General features: G+C 59.0%; 1 protein-coding gene across 6 annotated transcripts in view; it reads right to left on the minus strand.

Annotated features, from left to right (window-relative positions):
* Positions 1-431: 431 nt before the first annotated feature.
* Positions 432-14150, minus strand: part of PLEKHG3 (pleckstrin homology and RhoGEF domain containing G3) — a 39530-nt gene continuing 25811 nt past the window's right edge. For 2 of the 6 annotated variants that reach the window (XM_045565736.1, XM_045565719.1), the window contains exons 3-18: positions 13715-13812; positions 12433-12502; positions 12158-12204; positions 11901-12051; positions 11678-11809; positions 11328-11510; positions 11123-11215; positions 10784-10870; positions 10511-10544; positions 10104-10202; positions 7851-7940; positions 7348-7386; positions 6917-6939; positions 5484-5597; positions 2292-3705; positions 432-1775 (exon numbers count right to left, since the gene is read on the minus strand). In XM_045565736.1, coding sequence (XP_045421692.1) covers positions 1033-1775; positions 2292-3705; positions 5484-5597; positions 6917-6939; positions 7348-7386; positions 7851-7940; positions 10104-10202; positions 10511-10544; positions 10784-10870; positions 11123-11215; positions 11328-11510; positions 11678-11809; positions 11901-12051; positions 12158-12204; positions 12433-12502; positions 13715-13812 — 3417 coding nt within the window. In that variant the 3' untranslated portion in view covers positions 432-1032. The remainder of the gene's footprint in view (positions 1776-2291; positions 3706-5483; positions 5598-6916; positions 6940-7347; positions 7387-7850; positions 7941-10103; positions 10203-10510; positions 10545-10783; positions 10871-11122; positions 11216-11327; positions 11511-11677; positions 11810-11900; positions 12052-12157; positions 12205-12432; positions 12503-13714; positions 13813-14150) is intronic. The other 4 variants (XM_045565763.1, XM_045565754.1, XM_045565728.1 and 1 more) reach the window with 3 other exon arrangements.

The following is a 14150-nucleotide window of genomic DNA, read 5'->3' on the forward strand; positions in this document are numbered from 1 at the left end:
TCCAAGTTGAGAGTCCTTGCCTTCCCGGATGTCTCGTGGGAACTGGTGAGGGAGAGGAGAGCAAAAGGCGCCAGACATCGGAAACATCTGCTCCTTAGAAAAATGTTCCATTCACCCCCCCACCCCCTTTTTTTAGTCCAACTTTGGCCTCTTGGGGGGAAAAAAGCTGAAGGCTGGCATGCGGGGTCCCCACCCCAGACAGGACAGCCAGCCGTGGGCAGACAGAGGAACCCATGGGAGCAGGAGAGCAAGCTCCGGCCCTCGACACCCACCTCCCCTGCCAGCACCCTGCTGCCTTACGCGTCGTGAGCCTGGACGACAAATGGGTGTGGTGGAACAGCCCCCGTGTCCCTGCCTCCCTGAGACATCCCCGGCCCACGAACAATCCTCCCCACCCCGCCGGGCCCAGTAAGGAGGCCACACACAGGTGGGTTGGTCAGCAGCGGTTATTGCACCATTGGCAAATAATGAAATGTGTGTACATTAGCGACAACCACAGGGTCAGCGAGACAACCCTCAGAGTACCTGAACTGAATCTGTTACATTCCTCACAGGAGGGGCATAAGCAACAAGAGGACACACACTCACATGTGCACACACACACACCACAGAATGGAAAGCAATAAATTATCGGCTTCATTCCTGCCTGGATCCTAAGGAAAGGCGCAGTTAAAGAGCAAAGACCCCCCCAGGCCCCGTCCCAAGTCTCCCTGGGGTGGGCTCCTCGGGCTGGCAGTGGCCTGAGCAGAGCTTGCTCTTCCTGGGAAGAGGTGAGCTTAAGTATTTGGCTTCTTACCAGAGAAGAACTATTTACAAGGAAAGTGGCACATTGGCCTCAGAGGGGAGGAGTGGCTCATCGGGCCTGTGGAAAGCTGTCACAAGCACCAGCACACGGCACAGGCAGCAGTGAGTCCACCGCACATGGGAGCGTTCTTCCAGGACAGCAGAGGGGACAGCCTTCCGCCGGCCCTGGGCAGGGCTCCTGTGACCCAGGCTCTTCCCAGCCTCCAACATGACTCCTTCCCCCAGGAGTCAGAGTGAACCTACAGAGTTCAAGGCCTGGAATTTCTCTCTGAGGTTTCTCACTCTGCCCTGCTGGCTTGGGTCTGTTGGGTCCCTGGCGCTCTCTTCCTTCGGCCGGCACTCTACAGGCTCCTGGAAATCCTGGCCCTGCCCCACCAGGGCTGCTGGTGAGCTTGGTCCCTGCCCCCTGCCCTCCTCCTCCAGCCCTGCAGCGGGGCCAGGAAGGGGCCCCTTCTCCATGATAATCACCCGCCGCTTGTCCTCCAGGGTGAGGTCTGCGGTGACAAACAAGGCCTCACTTCTGTCCATGCCGATTTGGGGTGGAGACCGGGGGGGCTGGGGCTGGGCAGCCTCTCGGCCTCCCTTGGCCCTCGTGGTGTTCAGGCTGCAGGAGCGGTCCACCCTGCCAGACAGAGGCCGCTCCACCATGTTCTCGGGCAACGAGCGGCTCCGGTTGACAGGTGGGCCACGGGACTGGCTGCCCTCGGCCCGGAGAGCCTCATCGTGGGAGGCGTACTTGGAGCAGAGCTCTCGGACATCAGGCCAATTGAAGGTCTCAGTGTCGAAGGGGCTTCGGGGGCTTCGAGAGGAGGACCGGGCCCGAGGCGAGGTGGTCCTCGGGCTGGCAGCAGAAGGGCTGAAGGAGAAACGCCGTGGTGCCGTCTCCCCAGCAGAGGAGGACTTGGGGGGGCTATGCTCCTGGACCACCAGAGGCTCATAGTCGAGGAGGGACAGCACTGGCTTTCTCTTACCTGCGAGGAGAGGGGAGGCTGCCTGAATCCCTGGGCAGGACAGGAGAGCTGTGAGGGCGGGCTCTGAGCCCTCCCCACCTCACTTCCAGGCAAGGCTGGTTGTTGGGGTTTGGGGTGTGATGGGAGAGGAATCTCATTTAGCACTGATAGCCCTTCTATCAAAGGGCAACGGGAAGAAGGTGGCAGCGGAAAGGGCCAGGAGTCAAAGGAAGAGATGAGAGCTTCTGCCCCATCCTGGTAAAGAAGGGGGCCCATGGCCAGTTTCCCCCAGAGGTCTCTGTTGGCCAGGAAGGGCTGGAGCTGAGGGCATCAAAAGGGCTCCTAGGAGTGCAGACCTGGCCTCCGAGTGCTGGCCCAGTGGCCGGGGCTCACCCCATGCCCCCAGTGCTCAGGGTCCAGCTCCTCTCTCTGCTAGAGGCTTTTAAAGGGCACTTTCCCCTGGGAGCCAACTGGCTCCTCCTTGGCTCTTTAACACCCAGACTTGTGAGAAGGGCCCACTTCCCACTCCTGTCATACCTTTGCCACTGGATGGCTCCCAAGCCACCTCCTCCTGTAGGCAGGGAACGGTGGCTCTCTTCCCATCCCTCTCGGGAGCTGCCTTTTCCCAGGGCAGCGGTGGCCTGGCCGACTTGCTGCTCTTGATGCGGAGGCTGTACTGGCGGGCCAGCTGGTAGACCTTGTTCTTGACGCGCTCGCTCACATGGCTGTCCATCACGTGGGAGAGCTGCACGATGCGGGGGTGCAGTGGGGCCACCAGCTCTCCCTGGGCGCTGCTGCTCAGCTCCTTCACCAGCTCTTTCAGCTCCCGGGCCAGGTGGGCTGGGCTGGGACGCTCGGTGGGCGAGGCGCTTTCTGGAGAGGCAGTGGCCGACTCCTCGGTGATGGCTCCCAGCTCGTGCTCTTCCAGGATGAGGAGTGGCTCGTGCAGGTCAAAGCCATTGGCCTGGCCATGGCCTGGCCCCTTCCGAGGGCTCCCCCCGGAAGACTCCATCCCCTCCCATATCTTCACAATTTCGGAAGATGGGCGGAACTCAGCATCTGTGATAGGAGGCGGATCCGCCGCGCCTGCCTGGCTTGGTCCTGGGAGATCAAACAGAGCCCACGAAGCCGGCCGGGAGCCCACTTGTCTCTTGCGCCCCACTGGGGCCACTGGCTCTGGGTCTGGCCTGGGAAGGCTGTTGAACCTGGAGACCGAGTTTCTGACCAGTCCTTTGGGGATGTAGGAGAGGCTCTCCCGGCGCCGGACGCTGAAGCCTGCATCGTGGTGTTCTGCATTTTCGTAATAACTCTTAATTTTGTCCAGCAACAACCGATCCCGGGTGGAGAGCATGGATTCCTTCTTCTTACAGGAAGACCTGTCAGGCTCTATGGGGCAGCCTGGGTTTGGGGGCTCTGTCCCATTGACAGAAGGGCAGTCCTCCGCGGCCAGCCCCACACTGACATCCACTTCTGAGGGAAGCTGGCAGCTGAGGGAGTCAGAGGCGCTGCCACGCCGGGCCAGGCCCTTCTCACTGCCCTCCAGGCTGAGCACACTGCTGCTGCGGCTGACCAGCCGTGGGGTCCCGAACCCACTGGACTTGCCGTCCTCCAGCGCCAGGCTGCTCCGCCGGGAGAAGCTGCTGACAAATCTCTCAGCAATGACGCTGGCCTGGTCTAGCACGGAGGGTGGCAGGAGGCTCTCAGCCTCCTGAGCGGTCCCCATTTCTTCCTCTTCCTCACTGCTCAGGGCCTTAAGGTCCTCGGTGCTCTCGGCCACCACGAAGTCCACCATGTCACCCGGGTGGTCCATCCCCAGCAGCCCCTGGTGGGCGTCAAGCTGTGTCTCCAATGCTTCTGGAGACTCTGTGTCTGAAGGCATCTCCTCGGCACTGGCACCTTCCATGGCAGCAAACACCTCCTGCTCGGTCCCGGGCTCGGCGTCTGGCTCAGCCTGGAACATCGCAGAAAGAGCTCACATGAGTGAAAAAACCTCCTTCATGAGACCTGGGGGCTGAGGGGACAGCACAGCCTGCACAAAGCCCAGGGAGGGGGGCCTGCAGCTTAGGACTCAAGGCAACCAGAATGAGCACGATCCAAAGTGGGGCGATGGGTCCTTAGGGACAGGAACATGATCGTGTCCTTTAATCACCCTGCAGCTGGGGCCCTGGGCACATGCCCTCAAACCCAAGGAGAACACTAGGAACGCAGATGGTATAGGCTGGTGACACCTCAGGGGCAGCCTGCCCGGGAACCATGGTGGGGACACACAGCGTCGGGTCAGGCACCCAGTGGCCTGCTCCCATCTGATGGGAAGGCAGCTTCCTAAAGCCCCAGAGGCTCCCCACTTGGGGGTTCTGGGATGCAAACCCAGGCCTGAGCAACAGGAGAGGCCATGCCAATTTCTCTGAGGGGCCAGGGCCCTCTGTGTGGACCAGGGTCCAGAGGGCATCAAGGGCACATGCTGGGGCCCCGTCACAGGGTGAGGACCAGGAATGTGGCTCCTCCCAGCCAGCCTCAGCACCTGCGGGCCCAGCACGACTGCATATGGGCAAGGAGGGAGGTAAACTTGAGAATTCCCTCTTGACCACCTTGGAGGCAATTTGAACCATAAAACTGGCTGGGATAGGCAGCTTTCCAGAGGTCTTTAGGGAGAAGGCAAGACCAAACGCTAAATTCTGAGGAATCGGATCTGATTCCGTTTGTTCTAGTCCAGAATCTGCAGAGTAGGACTCACAACCTGCACTGTCCAACACTGTAGCCACCAGCCACCACGAGAGCCCCCCCTCATGAATGGGCTCAGTGCCCTCATCAAAGAGGCTTGAGGGAGCTTATTTTCTGCCCCATGCGAGGACACAGCAAGGAGGTGTCATCTACAAAGCAGAGAGCAAGCCTTCACCAGGCACCAAACCTGCTGGCACCTTGATCTGAGAATTCCCAGCCTCCAGAACACTGAATACATGTCTGTTGTTTATACGCTACCCAGCCTAAGGCATTTTGCTATAGCAGCCCGAACCAACTAAGACGCCATGCTACATTCCTGTCCCATGTTACCCGGGCTTCCCAGTCCTGGCTGTGAGGCCCAACATGAGGTCTAGGTCTCAGCTCATGACCTTTCCCTAATGATTTTGGGAAAGCAAAGGACTCAGAGCTCCACACAAGTCGCAGACAGCATGGGGTGGTGGGAAGAGCAGAGCAGGCCTGAGTCAGAGACCCAAGTTTGATCTTGGAAGCTGCTCAGGGTCGGACACATAATCAACCTCTCAGAGCCATTTTGCTTCTAGAGCTCTTATGGGGGAATAGAAGGAAGGGAGAAAACATCAGTCATGTAGGAGGTATCCAATAGAAACCAAAACCCTAACCCTTTGCCCAGGTGTGATTTAAATGTCTGGCATCCTGGCGGGGGCAGGGCCCTGTGCCCTAACAAGGTGGCTGGCCAAGGGGGTTACAATCTGGTTCATTTCTACTAGTTGTGCCCCTTGGCACAGGACTGTGTCTGCCCAAAGGAAGGAGCATCTTTTTCTAATTCATAGCAAGGGGCAGTCTGCTCATCAAACCACACGCCATTACGCCGAACAGGCTTCCTGAAGGGGCAAGAGTCCTGGGGGTGGGGAATCTCTGTTTCCATTGGCCCAACCGGAAAGCCCAGGCCTGAAAGCTGCACCTGCAGCCCTGGGGATCTAGGCTCCAGGTACGTCTGTACTATCTCCATCCCACTTGCTGGCCGCTCACCTCTGGCAGGGAAGAGACGGACTCGAAGCTCATGCGCTTCTCAGCACTGGTTGGGGACCGGCCACTGGGCCTTCTGCAGCTCTTGGGGCCTTCAGACTCCCTGTGCCCCTTCCCCTGCAGGAAGCAGAGGTCAGTTGTCAACTCCAGGACAGTTGGGAGCTGGTCCCTTCTGCATCCCAACATGGGCAGCACCTCCTGGGCCTCCAGGGGGCTGGGCTGCCCTGAGCCAGTCCAGAGCCAACCGGAACTGCCAGGCCTGGGCCGCAGAAACCCTTGCCAGGCAGGCGGCTTCAGAACAGCCAAGCTCACCTTCCCTTCCAGGCCAGGTGGGCCTGACCTTCCCAGCCCCACAGTGTGCCAGCCGCTCCCTGCCCCCCCCAGCCCACCCCATTCGTCATGCCCCCTGGGCATTACACTGATTAGCGCCCGAGGCTGGAGCAGCACATGCCAGGGGCTCACCAGGGCATGACAGCAAGCGAGGGGTTAAGAGGTGCTGAGGGCAGGAGTAAAGGAGGCAGGGAAGGTGGGGGGGCAGCGGAGGGGACTCTCGAGGGGCATGCACGTGCCAGGGAACATGCAAGGAGGAGGGGAGATCAGAGAGACACCTCACCATAGCGCCCCGGGAGAAAAGTAAAGCGTTGGCCCGATAGTGCCAGCAGTGGAGGGCGGCCAGCAGGGAGCTGGCAAAGTCGGCTACCTGCTCCGCCACTGCCAGGCTCTCCTCCTCCTCCTCCTCCTCCTCCGAGCCTGGGGGCTCTGGCCCAGTCCCCTTCTCGCTGACTTCATGCCCTGCCAGGTCCTCCAGAGAAACCTGAAAGGCCTGCTCTTCCTCCTCCTCCTCCTCCTCCTCCTCCTCCTCCTCCTCCTCCTCCTCGACCACCTCCTCCTCTTCCTCCTGCCCCTCCTGAGCAGCCCCCTCAGCCTCCGGCTGTAGGCCCCGCGTACAGGGGTGCTGCTCAAAGTCCAGGAGGGTGCCGGCGCTGCCTGCATGCTGTTCAGAGCACAAGACCCCCTCGTGACCAGCCTCTTGGGCAATGTCCCCTCCTCCTGCAGGCAGTTGGGGGTGAGGAGGCCTCACACAGACAGCCATATCTACGTGCCCAACCCCGGGTCTCTACCGGGGTCCAGGCAGGAGCGGGAAGGCTGGGGGACCTGCTTAAGAACTCAGAACCCAAAGAAGCCTGCCTGCCCAGAGAGAAGGAAATGTAAGAGAATCTAGGCTGGGCAGCCACCCGCAGGGGCAGAAGGGGCCCCAGGGCAAGGGCCATGTCTCATTAATCTCTGTGACCCTTGTGCCACGGAGCCTGGCACATGGTGGGTTGCTTGACAGGTATGTGTGGAGTGAATGAGGACAAGGAGGTCTACAGGGCCAGGGCTGAGCGGGGCAGTCCCATCCCATCCCCTCCCTGGCCCCCACTGCCCACTGGCCTCACCTTCATTCCTGCTTCGCTGGCTGCTGACACCGTCACCAGGTCCCAGCACGCGAGCGAGGGGCGGGGGAGGGGAAGAGATCAATGAACAGGAGAAAGAGCCTCTGTACGGAGGCCAAAGGGGAAGGCCGCAATGGGGGCTCCTGCTCCCAGAACCCTCACCCAGTCTCCTGGGCTTTCAAAGGAACGAGTGACAGAACAGGAGCCCGGGGACACAGGGCAGGTCTGCGCCTGTCGCTTGGCTCCTGCTGTTACTGAGGAGAGCGGGAGGGGCCAAGGCATGCCCGTGGGGAGAGCCCCAGCGCCCCTCAGACGGCAAAGGGGGGCAGAGTCCCCTCTGAACTGTTCTCGGCAAACCCCTCCCCAGGTGGGTACCTGCTTCGCCCTCCTCCCCCGGCTCTACGGGATCGGCTGCGCACCCCTCGCACACTCACCTTTCTCGTTCGCTTGCCTGAGCAGGTGTTTGGTTGGCTCTGAGGAGGAAAGCGAACGGGCAGTCAGCACAGGCCAGGAGACAGCCGGCCTGGCCCTCGCAAGCTCACAGCGCCACCAGCCCATCACCAGCTCAAAGTCCACCCTGGCCTGGCCCCAGCAGCCCTCGGGCCTCAGGGCGGCTGCCCTCCAGTGTCAGCGAGCACTCTCATGCCCACCCACCAGGTAGGCAGGGCCCTTCCAGCTCCAGGGACCTCCACGGTGACCGCCAGCCCCACAGGAGCAGCATTGCCCAGGGTCCCTGCATCAGCGCTCCCCGCCCAGGGCCCACGGCCCAGGAGCCTCTCTAAGGGGACTGAGCCCCATGCTGTCCTTTCAGGCAACCAGCCGCATCTCTGGCTCTACCTCAAGCCCCCACCTCCCCTGCAATAAGCACATCAGCACGAGAGCCGCACCCGCCGCCAAGCCCCCTGACAGCGCCCCAGCTGGAAAGCGGAGGTCGCACCCGACTTTCTACGGCCCTTAAGGCCTGGCATCAGGAAGCCTCGCTGCTCGCTGGGGAGTGTTGCCCGGCGGTACGGGGAGTGACCAGGCTCTGGGGACAGGATACAAAACACACCCGTTAGGCAGAAAGTGCCATCCCCTTGCACCCCAGCCTTCCTGGGGACACACCTGAGAACGGAGGGGAGGAGTGAGAGGATTGTCTCAAGGTACCGCTCTCTCCAGAGCCTTGGCCTTAGCCCATCCCTATCTTTGCCCAGCTAGTGTTCAGTGGGAGGCCCAGGGATGGCCACGATTTCTATGAACTTGGAGCCAGAAGCAAAGTCTATTAAGGTCTCTTAGCTGTTCCTCAGCAGGAGAGTCTACTGAAGAACTGTCTTTCTCCTGAGACGCACAAACACAACAGACACTCTATCTGCATCAATGTATGCAAACAACTCATTGTTTTATAGTAGGAAATAGAAAAGCTCCTATTCTTTCACTTTAAAACTTGTAATCAAGAATATTTAGTAAGCGACAAATATTTAAGATACAATGATAGACCTTGCTTATCCATACAGTGCACCTGTCTGCCCACCTCAGCTCTCTGCAAGTAGGAAGCAGAGACGACCTCGAGCAGTCGGAGTGGACGGCCGAGCCCAGGTGCGAAAGCCCCTCCTGCACACAGCCTGGGTCCTTTCTCTCGACACCCCCCCATCCCGGTCTACTTTTACACCCAGTTCCCACGGGTTCAATCGACTGAATTCCAGCAGACAGAAGGGAAGAAGGGATGCTACAAACAAATATGCTCAGACCGATGAGAACGAACATTTTTCACTGCCGCAGAAGAACCGTGCAGAGGCACGACATCTTCCGTGCAGGCTGTGTCTAGGGCAACCCCCGCCCCACCTGGCAGCTCACACAGAAGAAGTGACACTGTCGCACGGACTCCAGAAAAGGAAGAGTTCACCTATGGTCAGCACCCATTATTTTAGAAGCTCAAGAGTACAAAACATGCTTTAGAGATGTTTATGTCTGTTTCATAAGAGGTAAAACAAACAAACAAAAAAACCAACCAACAAATTTTAAAAATGCCAACTATTTTAGTATTTATAAGCTAAAATCTCAGCCATGTGGAAATTTCAACTCTCTAAAATGGCTCATTTCCTGGATGCCTGGGATAGCTAACTTGAGTTACTATTACTACAACCAACACTATCACTTGCTGAATACTTCCATGTGCCGTAGCTTTCAATTCTATATCATGGTGAGTTAAGGGGGGCAGGGAGAGAATTACTGGAGAAGAAAGGAAAGAGAGAGGGCCAGGGACTAAGAAAATAACACTCCCAATGTGGGGCTTTTAACCATCAAACTTTTGCAACTGTAGCTAGGTTGCCTCAGGTTCAAGATCCACCCAGAGCAACACCAGACAACACAAAAACACAAACGCTTTCCAGAGACCACCTGGTTCCGCCTTCTAGAAGGCCAAAGCCCACAGGTCAATCCACACACGTGTTCAGGGGGCCCGTGGGTCATGGCCAATCAAAACCCAGTGCCCTTGTGAGTCCCAGCCAGGACACTGCTCTCAGTCACTCTAGAATCTTTCTCTCTCGGGGTCTTAAGACAGTTCTCACCTCACTCCCCACCTCAGGCACACATTTGGTAGGCACCTGGCTTATGCCAGACCCATCTTGGACCACAATGGAATAGTAGCAAAAAAACAGACATAGAAAACACACTCTCATTGCCACAGAGCTAAGAGCAAAAGCAAGGTTTTCTCTTTTTAAACAGACAATTCATTCCAAGAAATCAATCCAAGGACACGGTAGCAACACCAGCAATGGAAGAAAACCCAGGAGAGAAAAATGGAACTTTTTCCTGAGACCCAAAGTCAATATTTCCTGTCTGGTTTTGGTGCCACTTGCAGTCTAACTCATTTTCCCCACGTCCTGCTTCTGCTCCATTGCTCCAGGACAGGCTGGAGACCATCCACGATGTCCGAGTTGCTCCTGGCTGGCTCAGTATTCCGAGTGCCAAAGGGGGGAGGTTTATATCAAAAGGGAGCCGCTGAGAAGGGGTGCCAAGGCCTGAGTGAACAAGTATTCCTAGGGCCTTCAAAATGGGGGTTTGCCCAGCTCTGGGGGGCAAGAAGGGCCCGGGGTTCCTGGTGGAGGCAGCATGAGCACAGGATTTCTAGAGAGGTGAGAGCTGCAGCTGGTCCCTGGCCTGGTCAAGGGTCCAAACAAAAGGGCTCCCGCACCTACAGCCTTTCCCTTACCAGACTGCCGGCGCCCCTGGCGCACGTGGGTGGACACCTCATCCTGGGAGGACCACGCCTTCTTCAGCCGCTCCGGGCTGTAGCGGTACCGATTGGGATCTGCACCCAGGACAGAGACAATCAGGCTTCTGGTTCCCAGTCAGCCTTGGCCTAGACCCTGCCCACACCCGGCCGCACCTCTGCCACCTGCCCAGCTCCAGGGGCCAGAAGCCTTCCAAGCTCCCCCCATCTTCCAGCCTGGGAGCTTCAGGCCCCTCAGCAGGACCATGTCCCTAACTGTGCAATGGACCCCTGGCCCTGTCCTCTCTGCTCCTAGAATAAAAACATCAGGCAAAGCTTCCCAGGGGCAGCCTGACCCAGCAATGTGCACAGTTAGGGATAAAACCAGAAGAAAAGGGTACACTTACAATAGGAATCCATTTCCAAGATGGCTTCCTTGGCCTGGAAGGGAAGGAAACCCACCTGTCACCACCCTGCTGAGGGCTGTGCCTCCCTCACCCAGGGACCCACTCGTGCTGTACCAGGACACCCCACAGTGCCTGTGCCATCTGCTGCACTGACCCACTGTCTAGTGGAGCCAGCACCCAGCAGATGGGACCCCAGCAGACCCTCCGGAGCTGGCTCAAAGGGACATGTTCCCCCTGCACCCCATCGGGAGCCAGGGGCGCCCTGCAGCTCACCTTTTGGGGAATGGTGGCGTGGTGGTTCTCCAGGATGAGCCTCTTGATGTGGTGAGTCCAGGTCCGCTTCTCCTCCACCGTCTTGGCCTGGGAGGATCCAAGGGAAAAGGACCCAGGGTCATTATGCTCAGGGGGGAGAGCTGGAAAGAGGAGCCCTACTGGGGCCTCTGTGAGGTTGGCTTGACTCCTCCCCATGCCCCCGAGGGGTGCCTGCAACGGCCCCTGCTTTACAGATGGAGACCCTGGGGCTCAGGGCAGCCAGGTGAGCAGAGGAGCCAGGAGTCACACACAGGTGTCCTTGGGGTCTTGTTCCCCAGCCCTGTGCAGAATGGCCCTCACCTGGATGCTGTACTGCTGCTTGCTGTGCTTGTAGTGGGTGACGGTGAAGCACAGGGAGTCTCTGGTGCTCTCGATCAGCATCAGGGAGGAGCACTGGGGCAGAGGGAAAGGGCGGCATGTGCAAGGGCCCGGGGCCTGGGGGTGGGGATGGGGGTGGGGCAGGGTGGAGGGGAAGGCAGCGCAGGAGACGGGGCAGCCTCGTTACCGGGATGTGACCCTTGTACACAAAGTGATCGCCCCGCTTCTTGGTGATGAGCAGTGTTTTGTCAAAGAGGAAGAAGGTCCTCTCGTTGCGCACACGGTGCACGCGGAATGTGCCCTCCAGGACGAGCTCCCCATAGATGGTCAGGTCTGGGCCCTTCCAGTTGATGAGCAGCGACTGAATCTCCTGCAGCAGAAAGACCCGGACCCCCAGGGTCAGGCTACCGAGGCCCCAGAGACTCATGCAGACCCCGAGACACGACCCTTGGGCTCGTCCCAGCAGGGGGGGCCCAGGCCCTCTCTCCCAGGCCCTGGCCCACCGGCCCCTGCATCTCCCCCCACAACCCCCAGCACCTGCAGCCGGACTGCATGCTCGTGCCTCCTCTTCATGTCGTTGATGTACCAGGCCACACAGGTCATGGTGTCAATGGCATCCTCCACCACCTCGAAGCCGTCCTCTTCTTCATCAAAATGTTTGGCAATTTCCTGCACAGGAGACAGGGGTTTAGGTGACCCTGACTCGAAGGCCCCACCCCCTCCCACCCATGTGCTGGGGTGGGGGGAACCTCTGGGCCACCTGGAGCAGCAGGTGGTACTTGAGGATGCGCTGGACTGGCTTCAGCAGGTAGGAGCCCAAGGGCAGCGAGTGCTGCAGCACCTCCTGCCGGTCCCGAAAGAACTTGGCCTGCTGCTTGTCCCGCATACACTCCGTCAGGGCGGCCACGGAGCTGCGAGTGGGAAGAAGGGGCGTCACCGCCTGGGGAAGGCCTGGATGGGGACGGGGACTCTGGGCTCCCCAAGTGGCTCTGCTCCCCACATACCCCAATTACTCACTTGGGGTAGTTGTTGCAATACTGGGTGTAGATATCAAACTCTTGGCTCTAAGGAGAGATCAAAAATAGTGATTTCAGGGAGATTCCCACTGTAAAGACGGAGGTGCCACACAGGTCAAGTTGTCCCGCTTCCCCCGAGCGCCTGCAGATCCATCTTCGCACCCGTCTGTCTAGGACATCCCGTCCACCCGGCAGCCCTGGCTGCGCCCCAGAACACCCTTCACCAGAACGGGCGCAGGACACCCAGCACTCGCCTGGGAAGGACCCAGGCCTTACCCTTTCCACGAAGCAGCTGGCCACAGCCACAGGGTCACTATTGCAGCTGTCCAGGTCTCTGAGTAGCTGGCTGGGTGGGGGGAGAGCGGCCGTTGTACCCTCTGCAGTCAGAGACACGCCCCCTCCGCAACCCCTCACGCCCAGACTCCCTCACGGCAAGCTGTCATGCCACAGAGCCCGGCTTCCACCCAGAGTAAGCCCTGCCCCAGGCAGCAAGCACAGAAAGAATCCACACCACCGCAAAGTCAGGAGGCCAGGGAGACCCACGGCTCAGCAAGCAGGAGGGACGGGGGCCCCAGTACCCACCTGGGAGGAGACCCAGCTCCTCTGCGGGCAGAAGGAGTCAAACATACAGAAGCAGAGATTAAAGGGGAACAAGAAGGAGAGGGGTCTGGTGAAGGAACCAAGGATCCCAGTTCAGAAGGATGCAGGAAGCAGGGAGAGGGGTGAGTCCCAGCACCCCTTGTTTTTAGTAGGGGCTGTTCTAGGAAACTCTAGAAATGGTGCTCCCCTGCCTCCTCCGTCTGTGCTCCCCCTCTTTTCCCAACCCCCCCCCACTGGCCTAAGTCTTGCCTGTGCCCTGCCCCCCCCAGACTTCTCCCACTTACACAGCGGGGGTCCCTCTGTCCACCTTCAGGGGTAAGATCGCGCCTGTCCTGCCAATGCTGCCCCTCAAGCTCTGTTCTGCCTGGCCACTGTCCTTTCCCTGGGGAGTCTGTGGTCCCAAGGCAGCAGACCTGGGCCCTCAAGAAGTCCCCTTTGTCCTGAGACAGCCCCTGGCCAGGCCTTGTTCAGCCTCCCCCATCGGTCCTGCCTGGCCTGTGCATTCCACTAAGAGGTCAGATCATCTCCAGGGAGCCCCAGCTTCCTTTGGGGTCGGTGGGAAGGAGGAAAAGAAATTAAGAGACGTGCACGTGGGGAAGGAAGATGAGAAGGACAAAGGCACCACCCACAGAGAAGAGCATTGGTGTGCGAGGGTCCAGCAGTCCCAAGAGGTCACTGGCCCAGGCTGGACCCAACACACACAGGCCCTCAAATTATCTCCCCCCACCTGAGAGGAAACACATCAAGCCCAGCACACATCCTCCCAGCTGGTGCCCTCCCTCCTATAAGGAGCTAACTACGCCATCGCACGGGGGTGGCCCACCCTCCTCCATGCCCAGAGATCAGGCCCCAGGCCCACATCACAGCCCACGAGTCCAGGGACATGCAGGGCCCCTGCTCAGACCCCGAAGTGGGCCTCCCAGGCAGAGCATGGTGAGTGTCAGGCCCACACACATACCTGTTCAGTGCATAGATGTTTTCTATGTTCCCAAAGAGGGCGCTAACTTGTTCTGGCTTCAGCAGCCCGGGTGTGTCAATGATCTTTAAGAGGTAGTCCTGCATGGAGGCAGGCAGTCAGACCCCAGCCCCTGCTGGCACCATCCTGCCCCACCCCCCACCTCTAGCCACACCTCATTTCTGCACTGCTATGACACCACTTCACAGATGTCACCTACGGTGCTGGGCTGGACAGTGTCCACCCAAAAATTCATGTCCACTAGGAACCTTAGAGTATGACCTTATTTGGAAATAGGGTCTTTGCGGATGTCATTAGTTAAGGATCTCAAGGTGACATCATATGGGATTTAGGGTGGATCCTAAATCCACTGGTGTCCTCATAAGAGGGACACAGAAAGACACAAAGAAGGTGACGGGAAGAGATTGGAAGGATGCAT

Source organism: Lemur catta, chromosome 1 (genome assembly GCF_020740605.2).
Source record: "Lemur catta isolate mLemCat1 chromosome 1, mLemCat1.pri, whole genome shotgun sequence".
Classification (NCBI taxonomy): Eukaryota; Metazoa; Chordata; class Mammalia; order Primates; family Lemuridae; genus Lemur; species Lemur catta.